The sequence below is a fragment of the Rhinopithecus bieti genome, unplaced genomic scaffold, assembly GCF_001698545.2.
Source record: "Rhinopithecus bieti isolate Rb0 unplaced genomic scaffold, ASM169854v2 scaffold_41644, whole genome shotgun sequence".
Taxonomy (NCBI): Eukaryota; Metazoa; Chordata; class Mammalia; order Primates; family Cercopithecidae; genus Rhinopithecus; species Rhinopithecus bieti.
The window spans coordinates 1,319,934-1,345,158 of NW_016817838.1; the positions used below are offsets into that span (position 1 = coordinate 1,319,934).

At 52.7% G+C, this 25,225-nt stretch overlaps 1 protein-coding gene across 2 annotated transcripts in view; it reads left to right on the forward strand.

Moving 5' to 3' along the window:
• Positions 1–25,225, forward strand: part of MAN1C1 (mannosidase alpha class 1C member 1) — a 183,031-nt gene that overhangs the window by 140,738 nt on the left and 17,068 nt on the right. For both annotated transcript variants that reach the window (XM_017856140.1, XM_017856141.1), the window contains exons 5-8: positions 5,727–5,821; positions 10,818–10,935; positions 16,560–16,653; positions 23,387–23,502. In XM_017856140.1, the coding sequence (XP_017711629.1) occupies positions 5,727–5,821; positions 10,818–10,935; positions 16,560–16,653; positions 23,387–23,502 (423 nt within the window). The remainder of the gene's footprint in view (positions 1–5,726; positions 5,822–10,817; positions 10,936–16,559; positions 16,654–23,386; positions 23,503–25,225) is intronic.

Here is a 25,225-nt window from a genome sequence, read left to right on the forward strand (position 1 = left end):
CCATGGGAAAAGAGACTTAAGGGGGCAGGGATGGGCCTGGGGCCGCCCAAGTCCACCCCTGAGGGCCTGTTTTCCCTGCGACCATCCCTCCCCTCCCTGCTTAATCAGTCATTGCTTATGGTGGGCATGTTGCTCCCACCCCGGACGGCCCCCCAAGGCTGAATCTATCACACAAAGCAGCGGCAGCAAGAGGGGAATGGCTCTTCCTCCTTTACTCTGATGCCTCCATTCTGCTGCCCAGGTGAACCCAACTGGCTCCCACGGGTGCTTGTACATTCTCTGAGAGCAGCAGCTGGGTCCACACATCATCCACTCGGATCCCACCCAGCATGCAGCAGACACCTGGGCTGCTTTGCACGGGTGTTTGTTCTCAGGACTCATACAGCCAAGACCAAGACCCCCAGGCCTTGTCCTCCACAGCCACCCCTTGCCCTCCCCTCCTGGGCCAACCACCAGCTAGACACCTGCTCCAGGTCTCACAGGGGCAGCAGGTGAAGTGGTGCAGCCACTGCTCTATCTGCCAGTGTCAGGCCTTGCCCCCAGGTGAGCTGTGTTGGCTTCCACAAGGAGGGCTGGGAAGTGCACGCTGCAGGAAGGCAGAGCTGGTGCAGTCAGGAAACCTGGCCCTCACTCCACACCACCGTCACCTACTCATGGGCTTAGCGAGCTCCTTGTCCCACCATGGGCCTCACCTCCTTCCCCAGCATGGATGGTTCTGATACCCCTTCACGCAAAGAGCTCTTAGGACATGGGATAGGAAGGAAAGGGTGGGGCCCCGAGGCTGACGGCTCCAAAGCCCATATTCTCCTCCCTGCAAAAGAATTTTGAAAACCACAGAGCTCTATAGAAATGGGAGGCTTCTTCATCCCTCATCCTGAGCTCCAGTAAAAGCACAGCCCAGATATCTGGTGGCGAGTTTGGCTGAGTCCCCAAAACATCAGTCATTGGTCAGTTCTGTTCCCCATTACTCAGATGGACTGCCGTGAGGCTGGACGCCCCCCTGCTCTGACCACCCAGAGACAAATAATGATGCCTGCCCCCCGCCACCCAAGGAGCCATGGAGGTGAGGTGGGCAAGCCACAGAATAATCCCTCTTCACCTCCACCGCTGCTGTCTGGAAAGTCATTTCCACTTTCCTTCGTCTGTGAAGGTGCCAGGGGCTGAAGTCAAGGGTTTCGAGGCAACAGGCGGGCGCCTTATCTCTCCAGTTGCTCCAGGCCTCTCTCCATCGAGCATAATCTCCTCAGCAGAGATTAGCGCTTGTACCAATTTGTCCCCAAATAATTGTAGATGGAAGCTCTCGGCTTTGAGCCACCTGGAGCCCGAATTCCATTTGAAAACTCCAGGACAGGAAAATGACAGAAGGAGCAGAAAGAGCATCCGTGTTCTTCAGGGCATGTGCCCAGCCTCCCTGCTTGGCCGTGGTCAGTGGAGATGGCCTGCAGGAAGGAAGAGGGGAGGACACAACTGAGGACTCCCGGGGTGGTTTGGGGGTGAGCAATTCAGGAAAGAGTTGGTGGCTGTTGAGACACATTGCCTCTTCCTTTCTTCCCTTTCTTCCATCCATCTTTCCTCCCTTCCGTCCATCTTTCCTTCCATTCTTCCTTCTTTCTGTCCATCTTTCCTCCCTTCCTTCCCCACTTTCCTTCCATCCTTCCATCCATCTTTTCTTCCATCCTTCCATTCATCTTTCCTTCCCTCCTTCCATCTATTTTTTCCTTCCTTCCATCTTTCCTTCCATTTTGCCTTTCCGTCGTTCATCTTTCCTTCTGTCCTTCCTTCCATCCATCTTTTCTTCCATCATTCCTTCCCTTCGTTCATCTTTCCTTTCATCCTTCCTTCCATTTATCTTTCCTTCTGTCTTGTCTTCCTTCCTTCCTTCTCCTTCCATCCATCTTTTCCTCTGTCCTTTTCTCCTTCCATCCATCATGCATCTTCCCTGCATTTTTCTTCCCTTCCTCCTTTCCCTCTTCAAGGGCATCTGTGGTTCTGAGAACTTGCTTTGAGGCCTCAACTTCCTAGAAGGCACCAGCAACTCAGCTTTCCAGAACATAGACCAGATAGTGGGGTGTGGACAGGAGCACCTGTGACTTGAAAAACAGCTCAAAAGGCTCAAGGAGAGGCCAACGTGGCCAGAACCCCTGGGTGGCCAGGCAGGCTCCTGTGCCAGTCAGTGCAGCACCTGCCATCTGGCCACACCTTACTGATTTGTCCCCCGAACACCTCCCTGAACCAGATGCCATGCTGTGTTCCTCGTGTGCTTTCTCACTGGAGCCTCGGATGGCCCCATCAGGTGCATGTTATCACCAATTTGCAGATGAGGAAACTGAGACTTAGAAGCAGTAACTGGCTCCGGGTCGCACAGTCTCTGAGGGTTGTGTTGGGCCTGACTCCTGACCCTGTGGCCTTTGTGCTATGGGCCTGGGTCACAGCCTGGCATGGCATCACTGCTTGTCACCCGGGCTCAGCCACACTAGACTGAGGCCTCGCTCTTCCCTTAGTCCTTCAGCTCACACGCAGTGGGTGCCTGTCGGGTGGGTCTTTCCATTCTTAAAATTTCCCACAAAGGTTTGTGGAATGAAGGGTGAAGGAGACCCCACACTTTTCCTAGGCTAAGGCCTTTCTTTGCTTAAGATGAAGCGTCAGAGGGAGACCCCCTGCTGGGTAGGCCAGTCCTACTGAGAGCCAGTGCCCATGGGAATAACTTGCATAACCACAGCTACACACGTGATGTTGGCACGGCACTTCACAGTTTACAAAGCACATTCATTTCTCTACATCCTCTCATTTGATTTCCACAAAGACCCCTGCAGCAGCGGGGCACGTGCCACCATTGTGTTGTGCAGATGAGGAAACCAAGGTGCAGTGAGGTTTCCTTCCCCCTCCCTTCTCCTCCACCTGGCTATTTTTTGTATTTTTAGTAGAGACGGGGTTTCACTTTGTTGGCCAGGATGGTCTCAAACTCCTGACCTCAGGTGATCCACCCACCTCAGCCTCCCAGAATGCTGGGATTATAGGCGTGAGCCACCGCTTCTGACCTACAGCATCGTTTCAATAGCTGCATGGTATTTTGTTGCATGGAGCCATTATCTAACCACTTTCCTATTGTTTGATATTTAGAATACTTGCAGTTTTTCCCACTATTCCAAGGGGCGCACTATAGCCACACAACTGCAAAGTGGAAGGATCCGCACTTGGGCCCTGACTCCCAGCCCTGCGCCCTTCCCACCTCGCAGAATGCAATTCCTACTGGTTTCTCTCACCCCTGTTCTGGAATTGTGGCCACTAGGCTGTATCTCTGCGTTGGAGAGACAGCTTGGTGTCCTGGAAAAGAGCCCCTTAACAGCTCCACAACCTTGGGCAAGTTGCTCCTCTGAGACTCAGTTTTCTCATCCTCACAGTGGGTCAGCGCCTTCCCCACAGGCGGTTGCAAGTGCTGAGGCTGGGCACGCCTGTCCACACACATTCACTCAGCATCCTTCCAGGGACAGCTGAGACCTGCAGTGCCAGCCAGCAGCAGGGCCTTCAGAGGAGGGGCTGTGGTTTGCTGGCAAAGAAGAGCATCTAAGAAGTGTTAGTTCAGCGTCCCCAGGGCTGAGGGCAGCCAGACGGCTGGCTGCGTGGAGCCTCAGCATCTGGGCTCTGGTTCTGGTGGGTTCGTTTGTTCACCTTGGGCAGCCTCCCTGGGGGCAAATGAAGATGTAAAGAGCCTCAGTGTGACCAAGGGCCTTGAGAGCCCTTTGTTGTTACTAAGCCTGGCTGTGCACCAGAATCCCAGAGAGCAGATCTGTCTGTCATTCTGGGCTTTGGAATCTGAATCCTAGACCAGCTCCCCAAGGAATCTGATGGGGCTGGTCCCTGTGCCCGCTTCTGGGCCCCTCTGTCTGGCACTAGACATTCTCATCTTCTCTGACCCATCACTGCCAGACGCAGCGCAGCCCCTCCCTCCCACGAGAAGAAAACCACCCCCACCTCAGAGACCTCAAGTCCACATCCTGTTTAAAGTGTCCTGAAATTCTCCTCCCCCTGCATTCCCTACACAGCTGCCTCAGCAATTTCTAATTGTCGGGGAGCCGGGGCAGGACTCAAGAAGGCTTTGTTTTGCAAGGACCACAGGAGGTCAGCAAACTGGGCCCCCTCAAGCTCCAAAAGTGAAAAGACCTGTGTATTCCCCACTCTGAGTGGTTTCCTAGGGGCTTGTGTCTCATCTTTTAAAAATAAATAACATTTATTGTGGGTGTTCTTTTATTATAAAAATCACACAGGAAATAGAGATGAGCCAAAAGAAAATAAAATGATCCATATGCTTAACCCCCTAGAAGGCCATTATTAATATTTTGTTGTATTTCTTTCCTTTCTTCCATGTCCACAGGATCTTTACCAAAGTTGAATTACTCCGTTTTGAAATGTATTTCTCTTAATAGATTATAAACCCTTTCTTTGCTGTTAATATTCTTCTACAGCATCATTTTATTTTGTTTTATTTTATTTTTGAGATGGAGTCTTGCTCAGCTCACTGCAACTTCTGCTTCCCAGGTTCAGGCGATTCTCCTGCCTCAGCCTCCCGAGTAGCTGGGATTACAGGCGCCCGCCACCACGCTCGGCTATTTTTTTGTATTTTTAGTAGAGATGGGGTGTCGCCATGTTGGCCAGGCTGGTCTCGACTCCTGACATCAGGTGATCCGCCCGCCTCGGCCTCCCAAAGTGCTGGGATTACAGGTGTGAGCCACCGCATGCGGCCCACAGCATCGTTTCAATAGCTGCATGGGATTTTGTTGCATGGAGCCATTATCTAACCACTTTCCTATTGTTTGATATTTAGAACACTTCCAGTTTTTCCCATTATTCTAAACAGTGCTGGAATAAATAAATCTTTACAACATTCTCGATTATTTCCTCAGAATAAATTCCCAGGCGGGAAACGGCTGGGTCAGAAGGTCACAGGTCCTTTTGAATTAATCAGACATCTCAAAATAGTTTGAAGGGGTCCAAGCCTCAGGCAGAGGCTGTGACGCTTGGGATCTCCCTGTGGCTCCCTTGCTATCCTGTGGGTGGTTGAGGATAAGCCACCACCCTCTCCCTTCATTCCCTGTCTGTGAAATGGGAACGGTGGGCAGGATCAGGATGTCAAATCGGGACAGGCCTGTCCACTGCTCTTACACAGGAAGAGGGAAACAGTCGCCCAGGAGGAAGTGGTCTCTGGAACCTGAGGGTGGTCTTGGCTCCCAGTCCAGTGCTTTTGACAGTCTGTCTGAATGGCACCACCCGTTCCCATGCCCTCTGCCTGTGGTATCGTCCTGCAGTGTGGGCAGGCACGGACCTTTGGAGACCAGCCCGTCTCTGCCAGGTCTTCATCTGGACTTGGAGGTGTCCCCCCACCCCCGGCACATCACTGCTTTCTCCCTCATCTTCCCAGTAGCCACCCTGTCCCAATGAGCAACATCCAGCCTTTGCCACCAGAGTCCTGACACTATGGTAGATGCTTTGCCACAGTTATCTAATTTTCATTTCTCCCAACAACTCTCTAAGAAGGCCAATATTATCCTATTTTATGGACAAAAGCCGAGGCTCAGAAGTACCTTGCCCAAGCCCACGTGGCCAGCAGTTGGAAGGGCCGGGCTGGTGGGCTGCAGCCCTGGGTGGTTCATCCTGCCTGCAGCAGTTCTGGGGTTGATCTTCCCTCACCCAGCCTGGAGTCGAAAGCCCTTTGACCCCCTCCTTTACAGGTGTTCCGAATAAAGGCCATCAGGCTGGGAGAGAAGCTCCTGCCGGCGTTCAACACCCCCACGGGAATCCCAAAGGGCGTGGTGAGCTTCAAAAGGTAGGATGCCATCTCGTTCCCCACTGGGGCTTTGCTGCAACCATGCCCACCATTTGTGTGTCTTCTCTGGGTGGGGCTGGTGAGGAGGCTCCAGGGGCAGTGGGCAGGCAAGCAGGAGGGAGGACCCTTGGAACCACCTTTGTCAAGCTCGTTCTTTTATGATGTAGAAACTGAGGCTCAGGGAGAGGACCATACCTGCCTTGGGAGCCACTTGGGAGTGAGTCAGTGGCACGGTAAAAGTGCCAACGACTTTCCCGGACAGGTGTTTGTCACCAAACCTGGGTCTCAGAGTTTAGTCCACATAAGCCTGAACCTCCTGGGGTGGGCAGGGGCAGTTCCTCTGGACATCCCACAGTGCTGTCTTAAGAGCCCTCCACAATGGCCCCAAACACTCTCTTCCCCCATTGGGGTTCCAGACCCAGCAGGCACATCACACCCTCCTCCTCTCCCAATGAGGAGGTCCCCGAAGCTGCTAGGAGATCTCAGGATCCCAGCCCTCCCGGACAGGAGCCTAGCTCTCAAGGAGCCCTAGCCACTGTCCCTGTGCTGCATGGAGCTACTTAGTAGAAGCCACATCTCCAGTCACCCAGCAGCTCTCTGGGGCCATCCTCGAGGCCCTCCAACAACCCCGACCCTAGGAAGGCTGTGATGTTCCACTGTACCAGACTTCCCATCCCATCTCCTGAAGTGATTTCTCATCTCAGGGCTCTCAGCCCAACAGAAGCTTCAGCCAGCTGTCCAGGAGGAGAGGCAGGGGCCCTGGGCTCTGGTTGGAGGTCCTGTAGCTCCGATCACTGTCCTGGGGAGGTTACACTCTTCGTGTCAGCCTCAAGGGCTTCACCACCTTTCTCTGGTCTTGCAAAAAGAGGGCTTGGCATGTTCAGCATCTTCATCAACTGTCCTCCCTGTGGTTGGGAAGAATTCCCAGGGTGTGAGCTCACTGGAATCTCACCATAGGCCAGGGAGGGGGGTGCTCTCGGGGGCTGTAGAAATCCCAGTCTCGATGCCAGGGTTGACTCCTCAGAGCTGGACTCTTGGATCTCTGCTCAGATCCCTCTTCCAAACACTGATCCTGGAGAGACACGGCCAGCTGTCATGAAGCCCAGACACACACACACTGTCCTCTGGCTCCCCTTCCCCGGGTCTGGGGTAGGACCTCGTTGGGGGCATCCCTTCCTCTTCTGTCCCTAGCCCTTCCCTAGGTCTCTCAGAGCAGGGACCTGATCGGACATGAATCCTGACATTTCTGATTAAGGAAGCGCGTTTGCTTTTAGGCTGTTTGTGTGTTCTCCATGCCATGTGCGTTCATGTGTATTTCCTGGCAACATCCCCCTTTTTGTTCTTGGTAAGAGAGGCTGTTGCTAAAAATGCCTGCCTCAGAGAGTGGCAGGGCTGTATGGGCCCATGTGGTACTGAGTTTGCTCTCCGGAGGGGGCCTCCTGGCAGGAGCTGGGCTACTGTTGTTGCACCTGCCCCCGGCAGGGTTCACTGTGGGCAGCCCCGACAGGAGGGGCAAGAACGTGGGCCCTCCAGGAGAGTAGGTAACCAGCCCTGCCCTACACGTCAGGGTGGGAAGGACCCTGAGGGGAGGCCATTCCCCAGCAGGTTTGTTGCACCTCCTCCCTGGTGTCTGCACAGACCGGCCTGGGAGACTGAGCAGGGCCAGCCTGACCTGGGACCTTCAGGGACACTGGACTGCCTGGGAGAGTGACGACGGCCTGTGCAAGGACCTCTGCAGCCAAGTCGGTCTCTTTCACTCATGCTCTCACAAACATGGAAACACTCTCCTGCCACCCTTATAGATCGTAAAGGCCCGGATACACCAGCTGGCCTTTGTCACAAACATGCTGGCATCCATACACAGGCACACGCATTCACAAACGAATATCCGTTTACACGTGCGTGCTTCCGCCACACACAAATAGACATGTCTTCACAGTCGCAAATGTCTGGTGAGAAGTCACTGTGCGTCAGGCATCACGTGAGCACGTGACATGGATTGTCTTTTCAACCTTACAGCAATCACAGGGACTCCATTTTACCAGTAAAGAAACTGAGGCTCAGAGAGGTGAGGTCACTTACCTGAGGTCACACAGCAGCAAAGCAAACTTAATTAGAATCCCGGTCTGCCTGCCTCCAAAGTTGATGATTACACCATACTCGTGAGTGTACCTGCCTAGAAGCTATAGCCAGGGTGGGGAGGGCCATTGTGGAGCAGCCCCTCCTGCCAGGAGAGAGAACACAGGCTATGAGCCCACTTGCACTTGAAAGGCTGGGAGAGGAGGGCAGAGCTTCCTGCTGACCCATTGGCTCACAGGGCTGAGCAGAGGACCTCCTGGTCTCTGGGATGCTGCCCAGAGCAGATGCATTTGGGGCACAGAACACCTAGGATTTGGAATTGGATTCAGTTTTACCACTTACTGTGTGGCCTCGCCCTCATTCTATGAAATAAAGATAAGGGTATCTACGTCCGAAGTTACCCTGTGAAGTTACTGTGAAGGTAAAATCAGAACCACCAGAACCACCTGGCACAGATTAGAAACTTAGTAACAACAACATTTACATGTGCATAATTACATAATGATAAAAATGACAATACTTACATGCATAATTTATACCTCACAATAACTCTATGAAGTGTGGGTGCTGTCACTTAAGGGATGAGGAAACTGAGTTCTAGGGAAGTTAACCAACCTGCCCGAGGTCACCTTGCTGGGACCCGGAGAAGCCAGCATTGGAAGCTGGGCAGGAGAGGAAAGGCACCCAGCCACCTGCCTGCCTCTGCCCAGGCCGGCTCACTTGTCTGCCAGGGCGTCTCCACCACAGGAAGCCCACTTGGGAGGGTGAACGTGTGGGAGTGGGAGAGAGGAAGGAGAGGCCCATGTGGGGGAAAATGAGAACAAAAGACAGCTGGAGGGCTGGTGGCTTTTTCCTACTTTAAACTTCCCTGAAAATGCAGGAAGAATCAATTATTCAGGAAGCTCTCTGAGACTCACTGAGATCACAAGCTGGAGAGAGAAGTCTCAGCTAGCCTTGGAGAAGAGGGACAAGAGAGGGGGCAGGATGGCAGTTCCCTCTTTCCCTCTGGGTGAGTGCAGGGCCGTCTTAGGGTGGGAGGCCCAGCAGACCTGTTTGAATCCTGTCTCCATCATCTTCTGCCTCTGACTTCGAACGCTTCACTTCCCTGTGTGAGCCTCAGTTTCCTCCTTTGCATAGGGGTATGAATGATGCTTTACGTTATGGGCTTTCAATGAAGTAATGATGTAAACTGCTTGTCTCAGTGCCTGGCACATTATAGTGACTCAATAAATGGAAGTTCTTTTGTTTATTCAGATCAGGAGCCAAGTTTCCCCTCCTGTGCAACCCATCCCTCCCCCACTGTCCCCTGCCCCAAGCCAGGATGAAGGGGGTGTCTGTCTCTACATGTGTTGAGGTCACCTGACCCCAAAGATCTCAAAACCTGAGTCCTCCATCTGTTCCCAGAAGCTGGGAGGCTGATAAGTGTCCCTACTTTCCCAGAAACCACATCCAGCCCCAAGAATGGAGTTAAGAGAGAACAGCAGCATCAGGGGAGCCCCAGCCCTACCCCAGGAAAAGCAGCACCCCTCAAGTGGCAAACAGTGACCTCCACACCCCCACGCCTGCCTTCCTAAGTCCGTCCATGGAGATAGAGGGGCAGACGGGCCAGTTCCTGGGAGGGCAGTGCGACCAGCAGCAAGGAAGCAGAGTGCCCCTGGCAGAGCCAGTCCCTCAACCTGTTCCACACTAACTGCACCTCAGAGACTCTACAAATGGGAGGACGTCACTCCACCCTGCTCTGCCCCACCTCTGTCCACCACAGCCTTCCTGCAGAGACTGTGTGCCCCTGGTTGTCCTAAATGTCCCACAGGAAAAATAATCATGATACATAGAGGAGACTGAGGTGCAGGGAGGGGGAGCAGCTTGCCCAGAACCACCCCCATTCTGTACCCTCTTTTCCTCTTTATCCCCACAAAAGCCCAGGAAGGAGGAGGCATGAACCTAGGAGATGGAGGCATCACCTTTGCCGTGTCTTACGGAGGCAGGCACTGAGGCAAGCAAGGATTAAGTGGTTTGCCCGAGGTCTTCAGCTGAGCGACACTTGAACCTGCACCTTCTGGCTCCAGATCTCAGGGAGACTGTAAATGAATGCTCCCGGAAAGGCAGTGTCCTTGTTCCCTATCCTATGATCAAAAGAGAAGCAAGCTGCACAGCAGTTAGCACAGGCTCTGGCATCAGAGCCAGTGCTGGATCCCAGCTCTTCGAATTACTGTGTGATCTCAGGCGGGGGACATCACTGTCCTGTGCCTTGTTTACCCCATTTGCAAAAGGGGCAGCTGTGAGGATTAACCAGGATCCAGCCTCTGCATTCTTTGTCTTTGAAAGCACACAGCTCCAGATGTGTGGTCACACCAGAACTCCCTGCCTGTCTCATGTAGGTTCCATGAAATTCCAGGCCAGGGCCGTTTCGTGTCCATGGGCAGCACTGACAGTGTGCTGGGAGAGGGAAAGAGCTAGGCGGGGCACTGCTTTTCATCGGCCCCATTTGCACCCGAATCACAGCACTGTTTATCCTCCACATGCAGAACCACCAATGGTTGTGAGCCATCCGGTGCCTTCAGCCAGAGGACAGCAACTGGGTGTTCTGTGGGGTCTTTGTGGTCCCCGACGGCATTAACCACATCATCTGTAAACTCAACATAACTCTTGTACCAGGTCTCGAGTTCCCAACTCTTACAGGGGTTGCTTGATGATGGAACAGAGAATATTCCAAGTCAGGCCTGGGTTCAAATGACCTTCAGTGAGTTACTTTATCTCAGTGTCCTCATCAGGAGGATTCACTGGAATTGTACGGCAAAAGCTCCTGGTTCCGTGCCTGGCACGTAGTAGGTGCCCCACCGAGCAGCTGCCGTTACTCCCAGCAGAGGAGCCGTCCTGGCCAGCAGGGGGATGACGGGGGCTGCTTCTGTCTTTTCAGCGGGAGCTGGGGCTGGGCCACGGCCGGCAGCAGCAGCATCTTGGCGGAGTTTGGATCCCTGCACTTGGAATTCTTACACCTCACCGAGCTCTCTGGCAACCAAGTCTTCGCTGAAAAGGCAAGTCTCCTCCCCACTCCCTCCCAAACAGCTCCCACCTTCTTCCTGCCGAGCAGAGGGATGAGCATGCAGCTGCCACGGGGTTTTCAGAGGCGAATGTGTCCTCCCTCGTGGATCAGCAGGAGGGCAGTGGGGAGCCCGGGAGCCCAAGCTACCGCTAAGATAGCAAATAGCATCTACCTGTGCCCTAACGGCAGGTGGCAGGGAAGGTGAGCACGCAGAGTCAGTAAGATTCTACAGAGGGAAAGGGAGAGACAAGATTCTTCTGGGGAAAAGGTTCTCACTGGTCTGCGTCAGCTCAGTGGCAACCACCCATATGTGAAGTCTGGAGAAAGTGCAACTGAAATCTAGGCACCACCTTGCATTGGCAGGAAGTCCCCTTTCCAGAGACGTTTAGCTTTTCCATGTGAGATCTGACTGCCTTCTTCCCTGTGCCTGTTTAGCTCATGCCGTCAATAGGCTGGCATGGCAATACCTTGCCATGGCAGATGCCCCAACTGTTCATTCCTGCTGTTCAAGGCCACACGGGAAGCTGAGAGCACCAGTCAGCCCTGACAGCTGCCCATAACTGGCCTTGGGCAGCCCCCACTACCTGGAAGGGTCGCTGTAGGTCTGACCTTAAATCCAAAGAAGGGAAGTGCTCACACCTCCCTCAGATGGCACTCAGGCTCCAGCAGCTACGGTCCCTCCCTGAGGGCTGCCTGGGGAGATGGAAGCCCTGCCCATCCTCTAGAGCCCCCGAAGGAGAACTTTGTGGCGGCGCCACTCCTAAAGCCTTGTCTTCCCCCTGGAATGCCCACCTCTTAGACCAGTATGGGAGCTGGGAGATGACTGATAGATTCCCACCTCTACGCCACGGCTCCCAGCTTGGCGGCTGGGAGATGATCGATTCCCACAGCTACCCCATGGCTCCCAGTATCATGTCGCCATCCAGCCTCAAAGTATCACCTGGCTCAGCTGTGAGGAAACAGATTTCTGGGCTTCACTCCAGGGCCAGGCATCTACATTTTTAATACGCATTCATGTGCTTTTTGACGCATGGTTTGGGAGCACTACTTACTCAATGTAGGAGTCCACCTGAGTGTCCTTAGAAGCTCAAGAAGAGCTGTTCAGCCTCTTCTTGATTACTTTCTCTGACAAGGAGCTCACTGCCACCCTTAAACAGCTCATCCTCCTGGCAGCCCTTCCTTCAAAAGTGTTTTCCTTACATTGAGAGGGATTTTGCCTCCCTGGAACTCCCCCATTTGAAAGCTCGTGCAGTGAGTTTAACCTCACTTCCCGGTAGCTCTTATTTTCTAATCCTTCCCCACCTCCAAGTCCCATCCCCCAACCTCCCTGTTTCCATTGCTCTTAAATCAGACTCCTCTAGGAAGGTTCTGACCAGCTCAGAATGGAGTGGGACAGGGAACTCACTCCAGTCCCTGCTTATTCTGGAGTAATAGCTACCCCTGCCTGAGCACCCACTATGTGCTAGGCACATTATAATAGCTCCGCTCCTCCCGACAACCCTGTGAGGTGGGTCTTCCTGGTGTTCCCATATTTACAGAGGAGGAAACTAAGAGAGGTCAAGTCACTTGCCCTGGGCCATCCAGCTGGTCAGTGATAAAGCCGTGATTGAAGTCCAGGACGTGCTGGCTCCTTCCAGACCAGATTGATAGAGCAGGCTGCAGGCTTTTGCTCTAGAGTCCATCCGTCTGTCTCTGTCTCCTCTACATTTACATACTCTGGCTATTTTCATCCCCCAATCATGCCTCCCACAGAGGCAATTATTGGCAGTCAACAAATTGGCCCAAATTCTAGAAGCGCCCGCACCCTTAGGGGAGCTAATTTAGCCTGCTTCACTGCTCACCACCAGGACAGTCGAGAGTAACTCAGGTACAAGCACATTCCTGTCCCCGTAATGGACTTCGTTAACATAAATGGATATGAAGTCTGACGTGGCAAAGCCAAGTGCTGTCGCCTGGAAAGGAAAGTCTGACTGCAGAAAGGTGGCTGTCCCGCACTCCCGGCCCTGTACACATATAACTCTATCAACATGAGACAGTGTGGTCCCAAGGGCCTTTCTCTCCCAAGGGGTCTTGTGCTGGCTAGGATGTGCTGAGTAGGATTTAACCACTGTCGGAGAGCAGGCAGTATGGATAAAGCCCTCCTGGATTCCACTTCTCACCTTCAGAGTCCCAAAGGTTGCAAACCCAGCCTCTTCCTGCTCCAGCTGGGGCAGCCTCTGCTCCGTGGTCACCACCCTGATCTGTGTTGGCCCAGTGCTGCCCTGTGTCGGGCAGGAATATGTATGGTTTATGTTGTCAGAATTCATTCACGTCCTGGCTCTGCCACTTAAGGACCAGGTGGCCATCAGCAAGTCACCAAACCTATCTGAGATTCAGGTTTCTTGTCTGTTACACTGAGATAATCCCTTGTCGGTTATGAGGGTTGGCGATAATGTATATAACGGATCTGGCTCAAAGGAACTGAGAAAGGTTAACAGCTGTCATTGCTTTTTATAATTATTATTCTTTTTATTAAAACCCTGAAATGCCTGTTAGGGCATGGGTTATTCAGGAGCCCAAGCCTCTCCCCTGAAATGATTCCAGGATATCAGATAAAATAGCATAATACTAGACTGGGCCATATGAAACTGCCAATATTGGCCTTTTTTTGATTGCCTTATATATTTATTGTTTTTTAAGTGGCCAGAATACTTAAGTTAGCAACACTTAGCACTAAGCAGTTTTCAAGAATATAATACATTGTTATGAACTACAGTCATCATGTCTTATAGCATAGATCTCTTAAACTTAATTCCTCCTAACTGAAATTTTATATCCTTTGATCAGCGTCTTCCCCACCCCTTGGTAACCACCATTCTACTCTCTACATCTACTTTTTTTTTTTTTTTTTGAGACGGAGTCTCTCTGTCGGCCCAGGCTGGGTGCAGTGGCATGACCTCAGCTCACTGGCACCTCCACTCCCAGGTTCAAGCGATTCTCCTGCCTCAGCCTCCAAGTAGCTGGGATTACAGGTGCCGCCACCATGCCCAGGAATTTTTGTATTTTAGTAGAGCGGGTTTCACCATGTTGTCAGGCTGGTCTCGAAACTCTACCCTCAAGTGATCTGCTACCTCAGCCTCCCAAAGTGCTGGGTTACAGGCTTGGAGCCATGCCACCCGGCCCGTCCTCTCTACTTCGATGAGTTCAACTTTATTCATTCCACCATATAGTGAGATCAAGTATTTGTCTTTCTGGTCCTGGCGTATTTCACTTAACACAATTCCTCTGGTCTCATAACATGTTGCAAATGACAGAATTTCTTTTGTTTAAGATTGAATTATATTCCATTGTTATCCTTTTCTTTTCTTTTCTTTTTTTTTTTTTTTTTTTTTGAGGTAGGGTCTCACTCTTGTTGCCCAGGCTGAAGTGGACTGGCATGATTATAGCTCACTCCAGCCTCAATCTCCTGGGCTTAAACAATCCTCCCACCTCAGCCTCCTGAGTAACTGGGATTACAGGCGCCCGCCACCATGCCCAGATAATTTTTGTATTTTTAGTAGAGATGGAGTTTCACCATGTTGTTCAGGCTGGTCTCGAACTCCTGACCTCAAGTGATCTGCCTACCTCAGCCTCCCAAAGTGCTGGGATTACAGGCTTGAGCCATGCCACCCGGCCCGTCCTCTCTACTTCGATGAGTTCAACTTTATTACATTCCACATATAAGTGAGATCAAGTATTTGTCTTTCTAGCCTGGTGTATTTCACTTAACACAATATCCTCTGGGTTCATACATGTTGCAAATGACAGAATTTCTTTCTGTTTTAAGATTGAATTATATTCCATTGTGTATACCACATTTTCTTTTCTTTTTTCTTTTTTTTTTTTTTTGAGGTAGGGTCTCACTCTGTTGCCCAGGCTGAAGTGGACTGGCATGATTATAGCTCACTCCAGCCTCAATCTCCTGGGCTTAAACGATCCTCCCACCTCAGCCTCTTGAGTAGCTGGGACTACAAGAATGTGCCATCACACCCAGCTAATTTTTGTATATTTTGTAGAGACGGTTTCGCCATATTACCCAGGCTGGTCTCAAACTCCTGGGCTCAGACAATCTGTCCAACTCAGCCTCCCAAAGTGCTGGGATTATAGGAGTGAGCCACCACCCCTAGCCTATACTGTATCACATTTTCTTTTCTTTCTTTCTTTTTTTTTTTTGAAACAGCGTCCAGGCTGGAGTGCAATAGCGTCATCTCTGCTTACTGCAACCTCTGCCTCCCAGGTTCAAGCAGTGCTCCTGCCTCCACCTCCCAAGTAGCTGAGATTACAGGCCTGTGCCACCATGCCTGGCTAATTTTTGTATTTTTAGTAGAGATGGGATTTCACCATGTTGCCACGATTGGTCTTAAACTCCTGGCCTCAAGTGATCCACCTCCCTTGGCCTCCCAAAGTGCTGGGATTGCAGGCGTCAGCCACCATGCCTGGCTATACCACATTTTCTTTATTCATTCATCTGTTGATGGACACTTAGGTTGATTCCATATCTTGCCTATTTGAATAATGCTGCAATGAACACAGGAATATAGGTAATCTCTTCAACATACTGTTGTCATTTCCTTTGGATATATACCCAATAGTGGGATTGCTGGATTTGACCATTTTTGACCTATTAGCAAGGCAATTTTACCTAAAGCTAACAAATGAGCTACTGTCACTTAACCCCACCTTTAAAAGAACCCTCCGTAGGCCAGGCACAGTGGCTCACACCTATAGTCCCAGCACTTTGGGAGGGAGGCTGAGGCTGGTGGATCACTTGAGGTCAAGAGTTCAGGACCAGCCTGGCCAACATAGCGAAACTCCATCTCTACTAAGAATACAAAAATTAGCCAGGCGTGGTGGTGCATGCCTGTAGTCTTAGCTACTGAGGAGGCTGAGACGGGAGAATCACTTGAACCCAGGAGGCGGAGGTTGCAGTGAGCTGAGATTGCGCCACCGCACTCCAGCCTGGGTGATGGAGTGAGACTCTGTCTCAAAAAAAAAAAGGTCAGGAGTTTGAGATCAGCTTGACCGACATGGTGAAACCCTGTCTCTACTAAAAATATAAAAATTAGCCGGGTGTGGTGGCACAGACCTGTAATCTCAGCTACTCAGGAGGCTAAGGCGTGAACATTGCTTAAACCTGGGAGGCAGAGGTTGCAGTGAGCCGAGATCATGCCACTGCACTCCAGCCCGAGTGACAGAGTGCGACTCTGTCTCAAAAAAAAAACAAAAAAAAACCCTCCCCGAAAGAACCCTTCAAAAAGGACCCCTAAAGCAGCCAACAATGAGGATGTGTTGAGAGTGGGGTGGGGTAGGAGTTGGCCAGGCAGTGGTTTTGGGGTGAGACTGTCCAGGCACCAGGCAGAGCAGTCAGTGGAGAGGCTTATGGATCAGGCCCTGCCACACCCTGCACGTGGCACCAGGGCAAGGCCATGTCACCACCCCCAGGTTAGAGTCTGCAGTCCGTTGGGCAGCTGTCCCTTCCTGCCTCCTCGTAAGGTTTCCTACGTGCCTCTGAACCAGCTGCCTCCCATCCTCAGCCGGCTGGGTGCAGTTGGCTTCTTCGGAAGCATGAAGGCTCACTTGGTGTCTGTCTCTCGGCAGGTCAGGAACATCCGCAAGGTCCTCAGGAAGATCGAAAAGCCCTTTGGCCTCTACCCCAACTTCCTCAGCCCAGTGAGTGGGAACTGGGTGCAACGTGAGTACAGAGACACCACTGCCCCTCATTCAGCAGGTTCCTGCCCAGGCTTCCTAGGAAGACCCTGCCAGGCCCCTGGGCTGAGTGAGGATGTGTTTGTCAGAGCCGTGCAGCCAGCAAGGCATTCTCTCGGTGCTCCTGGACACCACCTGCCTTCCCACGCATCCTGGGGGCTTGCCCGTGGTTGTCCGCTGCTGCAGTGCCGGGTGTGATGGCTGCTGTTTACTGAAGGCCTGCCCTGTGTTTTCCACATCCTACCTACCTTATCTGGTGCCGTCAATGCTGCAGCTTTCCATCTCCTATCCTGCTGCAGGAGCCTCCTGCATTTTACCCCAGGCTCTCGGGAGGGTCCCAAGTGGAGTCATCCATCCTAGAAGTGGCTCCAAGAGAGGCCAGGCATCCTTTCCCAGCCCCTTTGATCAGGTTCCCCACTTCCAACTTCAATTTGTTTTGTTTTGTTTTGTCTTGTTTTTGAGACAGAGCCTCGCCCTGTCGCCCAGGCCAGAGTGCAGTGGCGGGATCTCGGCTCACTGCAACCTCTGCCTCCCAGGTTCAATGATTCTCCTGACTCACCCTCTCGAGTAGCTGGGACTACAGCCATGTGCCAGCATGTCTGGCTACTTTTTTGTATTTTTAATAGAGACAGGGTTTCACCACATTGGCCAGGCTGGTCTTGAACTCCTGACCTCAAATGATCCACTTGCCTCGGCCTCCCAAAGTACTGGGATTACAGGCATGAGCCACCACACCTGGCCCTAACTTTAATCAAAAAACAAACAAAAAAAACTATACAACAATGTAGAAATCATGAATTCATCCAGGCGCATGACGGGAGGCCGAGGCAGGTGCATCACGAGGTCAGGAGTTCAAGACCAGCCTGGCCAACGTGGCGAAACCTGGTCTCTACTAAAAATACAAAAATTAGCTGGATGTGGTGGCACATGTCTCTAGTCTCAGCTACTCAGGAGGCTGAGGCAGGAAAATTGCTTGAACCCGGGAGGCGGAGGTTGCAGTGAGCTGAGACCGCGCCACCGTACTCCAGCCTGGGCGACAGAGTGAGAGTCTGGCTCAAAAATAAAAAAAAGAAAAATTCCACTCCACTCTTTTTTTGTTTGCAAAAAAAAAGAGACTCCATCCCCCCAAAAAAAAGACATCATGAATTCATCTGTGCATCTTAGACCTACAAGAAAGAATCAATCCCAGAGTTTTCAGTTGTTCTCTGTTCAGAGACTTGTTTCTCAGCCAGATAATAGCCAGTCACCCATGGAACATCATTCACAAGCCCCCAGCCCCACCCACTGCAACAGAATGGGGTTTGGGGTCGCTTAGGTGTGAGAGTGTGGACAAGTGGACAAGTCCCCCAGGCCTCTGGAATGCGCATGCCTGTTGAGAAGCCCAGCTCTGGGAAGCAGAGGCGGGCCCTGGTCACATGGTCATGGTCAGCCAGAATTGGCAGTGATAGGTTCCATGGGCACTGCCTCTAGGGCCTCCCAAGACCTGGCAGAGCACCCATCCCCACTGTCTCTGTGCAAACAAGGACCCCCTTCCCTTTCCCCTGCCTCCAACCCAATTTTTGTGACATCAGTGAGGGCTCGGGGGCAAAGTGGATATGAGTCTAATGACTACATGGCTTGGGGGGAATTCACTGTATCTCTTTGAACCTCGGTTTCCTGTCCTGCAAAATGAAAGAAGAGAGTGAGATGCATTCTTTGTGTGCCATGGAGAGGCGTAGGAAGAATGGTCAAAGGCTGCAGGAAACAGATTTCACTTCCATCTTCCAAAGATGATCCAAGTTGTCCCAAAAGGGAACAATGCAAGTGGGGCCTAGAGAGGCGGCACTGGGGACACTGTGGCGAAGCAGCTGAGGCCTTTCCTTCCAACCCGAGTCTCCCCCAGAAAACTCCACCCAGGAGTTTCCCCCAGTGATGACCTCACCCCAGGTGGCCTCCTGTAAAAACCACTTACAGAAATGGAAAGTATTTTTAACCAGAACACACTGGCAAATCCAAAAGTATGGGGAGAAAATGAAGCTTGAATTGCAGATTATGGCCACAGGAAGAGGCAGTTCAATAACAGTTGCTGGTTTTAATTGCAAGGCCTGACTGGGTAAGGAGATAAACCCCTCTGCTGGGCTGAGCTGCTCCAGGGCAAGGCAGCAGAACCCATGAAAAGGGCCGAGAGGGGTGTGGGCTTCCCAGCTCAACAGTCACCTTGGCAAATTATAAGGAAGCCCCTGCCGGGAAGCCTCATTTTCTTCTCAGGCTGTGCCGGGGGCTGCAGGTCTGGGCAAAGCCAGTCGCATATGGGAAATTGTTTCCTATTAATAAAATCTGAGCCCTTGGCCTGCTAAAGAGCAGAGGGGATTATAACGTCCAGCTCGCCCAAACATCTGCCTTCTTCCTCCGCTGGCCTTGGTGCCTGGGGTCATCTCAGTTTTCCTGTGTGTGTGTTCTTTTTTTTTTTTTTCTGGTGCACACATTCTTTTAGCACATGATAGCATTACCACCTTGCATAAGCTTAAGTGCATGCACATCGTTTTCTCTTCTTAAATCTTCAGAGCAAGCCTAAAGGCAGGACAGGCAGGGACTGTGTAGCCCATTTGCAACCACAGAAATTGCAGCCTAGAGAGACAAAGAAGGAATTAGGACTGCCTCTCAGTTACCTAGGCCTCTGCTCTTGTTGGCTTCCCACTCCTCCTGGAAACCGAGCTTCAGGGGCAACAGGGGAGCCCCAAGACAGTCCTACTGCTAAGACTTAAACCCAGGAGAAACCCACCAGGCTCCCAGTGGCGCCCAACACAAATGAGATGACCCTGAGGCCGACCTGCTGATTGCTGAGAGCTGCCGAGAAGGGGTCACCAGCCCCTCAGTGTGGCACCTGAGTAACTTGTCCGCTGCCTGAATCCCACACTTTCTTCTGTGGGAGGGAAGTGGCAAGTCCAGACCTCCTTGGCAGGTCCAGGAGTGTGAGCTTCAGCCTGGCAGCTTCCCTGGCATTAGATCGGCTGATTTCCAGGCTTGTGGCCCAGCCTCCTGCCAGGTGTGATGAGCGCATTGGCACGGTCAGGAAGCAGCAGAGCCTGCCTCTGTTCTGGGGCTCAGGGACACCAGCTTATGCCCCCTTCACACATCTAGAGATGGGGAGACCGAGGCCCAGAGTGGGCGGGGGTGCACCTTGAGCTAATGTAGAGCCATGTCTTCTCATTACTATGCCTGTACTTCTAGCCCGCCTCACAGTGTTGGGGAAGACCACACTCATACACACACACACACACACCCCTACCACGCCACCCACCATCCCTCCCAGACACACACACATTACACACTCCCCCACACACCCACACTCCCCTCACATACATTCACACTCCCCACACACACACTACATACACTCCCCCCACACACACACTACATACACTCCCCCCCACACACACACTACATACACTCCCCCCCACACACAGACCCACACACCCACACTCCCCTCACATCCACACTCCCCTCACATCCACACTCCCCTCACACACACCACACATACACATTACATACACTTTCCCTGCACACACTCCCCTTACACACTATGCACACACCCCACACACATTACACACACTTCCCCTACACACCCACACTAGACACACTCCTCTCACATATACATACACTACACACTCCCCTCATGCACACACTACACACCACCCACACTCACTCCCACACACACTACACACCACTCACACTCACTCCCACACACACTACACACCACCCACACTCACTCCCACACACACTACACCACCCACACTCCCACACACACTACACCCACACTCCCACACTCCCACACATACACACCACCCACACTCCCACACACTACACACCACCCACACTCCCACACACTACACACCACCCACACTCCCACCCGCACACCTACCACCCACACTCCCACACACTACACACCACCCACACTCCCACACACACACCTACCACCCACACTCCCACACACTACACACCACCGGCACTCCCACACACACACATACACACTCCCCTCACACACTACACACTCCCCTCACACACACATTCCACACACCCCCCACACGTTGCACACACTCCCCTCACGCACACACCCCACACACTACACATTAGTCCCCTCACACACACTGCACACCACACTCCTTGACACACACACACTCTCCCTACACACATCCACACACCCCTACCCCTCAGCACACACACATACCCCCATTCACCTACATACACACACACATTAATTCACCACACATACACACCCACCCCACACCCCATCCATACACACACACTCCCCACACCCCATCCATACACACACACTCCCCACACCCCATCCATACACACACACTCCCCACACCCCATCCATACACACACACTCCCCACACCCCATCCACACACACACTCCCCACACCCCATCCATACACACACACTCCCCACACCCCATCCACACACACACACTCCCCACACACCCCACACACATAAGCTGTAAAGCAGTGGGACCCTCACATGTGAGACGCCCACATAAGTGCCCCTGAGAGGCAGCCACATCTCAACACTGCGGACCCTAATGACCTGGCTCCCTCCCCTGCATGTCCCTCCAGAGGAAGCCTGGACCTTGTCACACACACACTCCGTCACCGCATGATTGTGTCTAAACTCCTTGGCTTGGCATTCGAGGCCCTTCCTGGCACAGCTCAAGCCTCGCATCCCGACAGAGCCCAAGCCTCCCTTGCATTCCCCCGCTCAGCACTCCATGGGCATCTCTGCGCGCCGTATAGTTACTGGGCACCAAGCGGGAGTCGCATGCAATCCCTCCCCACAAAGAGCCCACGGGCTAGTGAGGGAGGCAGACCCGTGCACAGGCACTCATCACATAGCCGGCGGGCACCTGATGGCAAGGTGGGCCCACCACCCAAGGACAGTGCGGCCACTGAGGGCTTCTGATGGTGGCTGGCCTTGTTTCACTTAATTCCCGTGGCCACCCTATGGGGAGGGACCATGAGCAGGGTTGTGAGAACGCTTGAGCCCCAGAGTAGGGGATGAGGTGGGGAGGGTGCGCCACACCGAGAGGTGACAGTGCTTGTAGCTGCCGTGCCCATGATGGGGCTGGAGAAGGGCTCTGAGCAGAGGCCGACCCATGACTTCCAGCCTGAGCCTGACCCCTCCTCTGCAACAGACTTGCCCCTCCTCAACATGCCAGGCCTGGCCCAGCCCTTCCTTCCGTGGGGTACGTAGGAAGAAGAGAGGTGCCACTTCTGTCTTCCCTCCACACCAGAGCACAGTCCAGCCCAGCCCGGCCCCTTCCAGCTCCTCCCCAAAGCACATGCTTCATCTTGTCTGTTCCAATTTTTGCAGATGCTGGTCCATCTGGAACCCTTGGTGGGCCAGGACTTATTTATGGATCAGGGCTGGAGGGGGCCGGAAGGGCGGGTGTACCGTGTGGCTGGCCTCCTCTCGACCCCCATTCCTGGGTCCCATCTGTCTTCGCCCTTTTGGTCCCTTGGTCCCCACACTTGTCTTTCTTTCTCTGCGTGTCTCTGTCTTCACTCTCTGGTTGACTGTGTGCAGCTGCGGAAGGTGAGGCTCTGCCCTTCACCCGCTTGATGGTCTTGGATGAGCCATTTAGGCCCAGTTGCCGTTCTCCCACCTGGGAAATGGGGTCAATAGCACCTACCTTGCAGGGTGCCCTGGAAGATTAAGTTATAAATAATACAGTGAGGCTCCTGGCCCACAGTAAATGGTAGCTGTTGGTGTGTTCTCTCTCTCTTTCTGTCCCTCCTCCCTCCACCCACTTTACCTCTCCCCTCTCTCTTGGCCCCCTTCTTCTGCTGAGGAGTTGAAAACACTCTGCCCATTCCCCCACCCCGCCTTCGGTCCACCCCCATTTTCTTTCTTCTCTCTGTTTCTCTGCTTAAGTGAATCAGAACACAGAACTGGTTTGTTCTTTGTTAAATCTATCAAATGCCTTTACGTTTCCCCGTTGTCAATTGTCAAAGCCTAGGAATGAAGCGTTTTCTGTCTTGCATCTGCGGTGAAGTGTTCCTCAGGCAACCCGCCTTCCTCCTGGGTCGGCCCTGGGTGGAGAGACCTCTGGGCTCAGCCACAGCCTGTGAGGCCCTGCTCCTTGGCTGGCCCACTGTCCAGCAGGCAGAGGCCACCAGGGCAGAGAGGGCGTGTTGCGACTCAATTCTTCTCTTTCCTGCTCCTTTGAACTCCATTTATCCCAATTTGCTAAACTTAAACTCAGTTTTTCCAGAGAGGCTCTACTTGAGGGCTTGGCCAGCTAAATTAAGGTTTTTCCTCCTCTTTCCCATGGCCTTTTATGAAGCTACCCAGCATTAATTATCATGTTTGTCACTGGGTAATAAAAACCTCTGAACTCCCTGCCACCAGATTATCTTTGTAAAGAAATGCAACTCACTTACAGTTAATAACCAGAGGCCCTGCCGTCCCCAGCCTGCTAAGGCGAGGTGATTTATAGCACCCGCCGGATGAGCCCATGCATTTTTGTGCAGGACGAGCGCGCTCTAGACAGCCCGGATTTCCTCCGAGTCGCAGGCTGTGTCTGCTTTGCAGTCCCCGTTCCAGGTTCGGTGGCTGCTGGCAAGATGCCCACTTCCTACCCGTACAGGCACCAGGCCCCTGAGGCCAGGCGGGTGTGCGAGGCTCTGCCCCAGGAGAGCCGACAGCAGATGGAGATAATGTTCTTGTCCTCTTTCCCCTCACAGACCACGTCTCAGTTGGAGGACTCGGGGACAGTTTTTATGAATATTTGATCAAATCCTGGTTGATGTCGGGCAAGACAGATATGGAGGCTAAAAATATGTACTACGAAGCCTTGGAGGTAAGACAAGCACTGGATTATTCACAGGCCGCTGGTCACCAGCCTCCGGCTCTCTCACAGGCCCCTGAGTGCTGGGGGCTGTGGGGCCAGATGGGCTGAGGCTTGCTCCCACCCCCTGCAGTGAACTGGTGAGAAGATTGACAGGACAGCCCCCTCGCAGCCAGGCATTGTACACCCCTGTGACCCTCCCACATGCTCTAAGACTGGGGCTGTGTTAGATGCAAAACCCAAGCTCGGGGAGGTGAAGTCATGTGTCTGAGGTCTCATCGGAAGTGACCGTCAGTCTGATTCAGAAACTGCCACCTGCTCAGTGTCTGTGCTTCGGCTGATGTGTCAGAGCCTAGAATGCAGCCAGACTGGGGGCTGGCACCCCCAAGGGTGGCTGCCAGAGTGAGACCCTCAGTCGTGTCTTCCTTGGACAACAGAGGTGACAGGAGAAGTATGTCCAAGCTGGAGGAGGCCTCCTTCAGTGGAGCATCCAGTTTTGCTCCTTCTCTTTATGTGGATGGAAACCAAGGCCTAGAGAAGGGAAGGCACTTGCCCAAGGCCACACAGCACAGAGCTGGCCAAGCTGACACCACTGGTGGTCTGTCCACGGGGTGTGGAATGAACGAGGGCTGGAAGGCTGAGGTGAGTCCCTCCAAAGAGGAGAGACCAGGACAGAAGAGGGAAGCAGTTAGCCTGAGCCATTGGGAAGAGGGCTAGGGAATCCCACGACTCAACAGATACCTTGGAGCCCAACTAAGGAAAAGGCACTGGGCCTTCTCTCGGCCTCAGTTTCCCCATAAAGCAAGTTGAGCAAGTTGGATCTACTCTGCCACCACCTTGGTCTACACTACCTCCTTATTTCCTCTAAACTGGCTTCCCCTCTGCCCTGCTCTCTGAATGCTGTGTGGGGAACAGAAGCCAGAAAAGCTGGACATGCACATCCCTCTCTTCTCTGGCTTCCCTTAGCACCTGGAATAAATCCAACTCCTCTCCTTTACCCATCAAGTCCGCCTTCCCTGGGCCCTGCTGATCACCCTGACTTCACGCCTGCCTCTCTGCCCTGTGCTTTCTGGGCCCTGGCACCAGTCTTCCTGCTCTTCCTCAGACACCCCAGGCAATTCCCACCTCAGGGCCTTTGCACTTGCTGTCCCCTCTGCCTGGAATATCATTCCAGTTGCTAGGTCCCACTCACTAGTCAACTGTCAATTCAGATGCCACTGAAACTACCATTCCCAGCCTGTCACATACCCAGGCTTATTCTCTTCACCTTCATCATCCTCTACAATTATCACAGGCATGTATTTGTTTACTTGCTCATTCTCTATCTTCTCCAAATAGAATGTCAGTTATCCGGGATCAGAGATCTTGTCTGCTCCTAAAACAGTACCTGGCACATAGCAGGCACATGGTAACTGTTTTGTGAACAAATGAATGAATGCATGCATGCATGAATGCTGAAAGGATGGATGGAGGGAAGGATGGATGGATGGAGGGAAGGATGGATGGAGGGAAGGATGGAGGGAAGGATGGAGGGAAGGATGGATGGATGGAGGGAAGGATGGATGGAGGGAAGGATGGATGAAGGGAAGGATGGATGGAGGGAAGAATGGATGGATGGAGGGAAGGATGGATGGAGAGAAGGATGGAGGGAAGGATGGAGGGAAGGAAGGAAGGATGGATGGAGGGAAGGATGGATGGAGGGAAGGAAGGATGGAGGGAAGAATGGATGGATGGA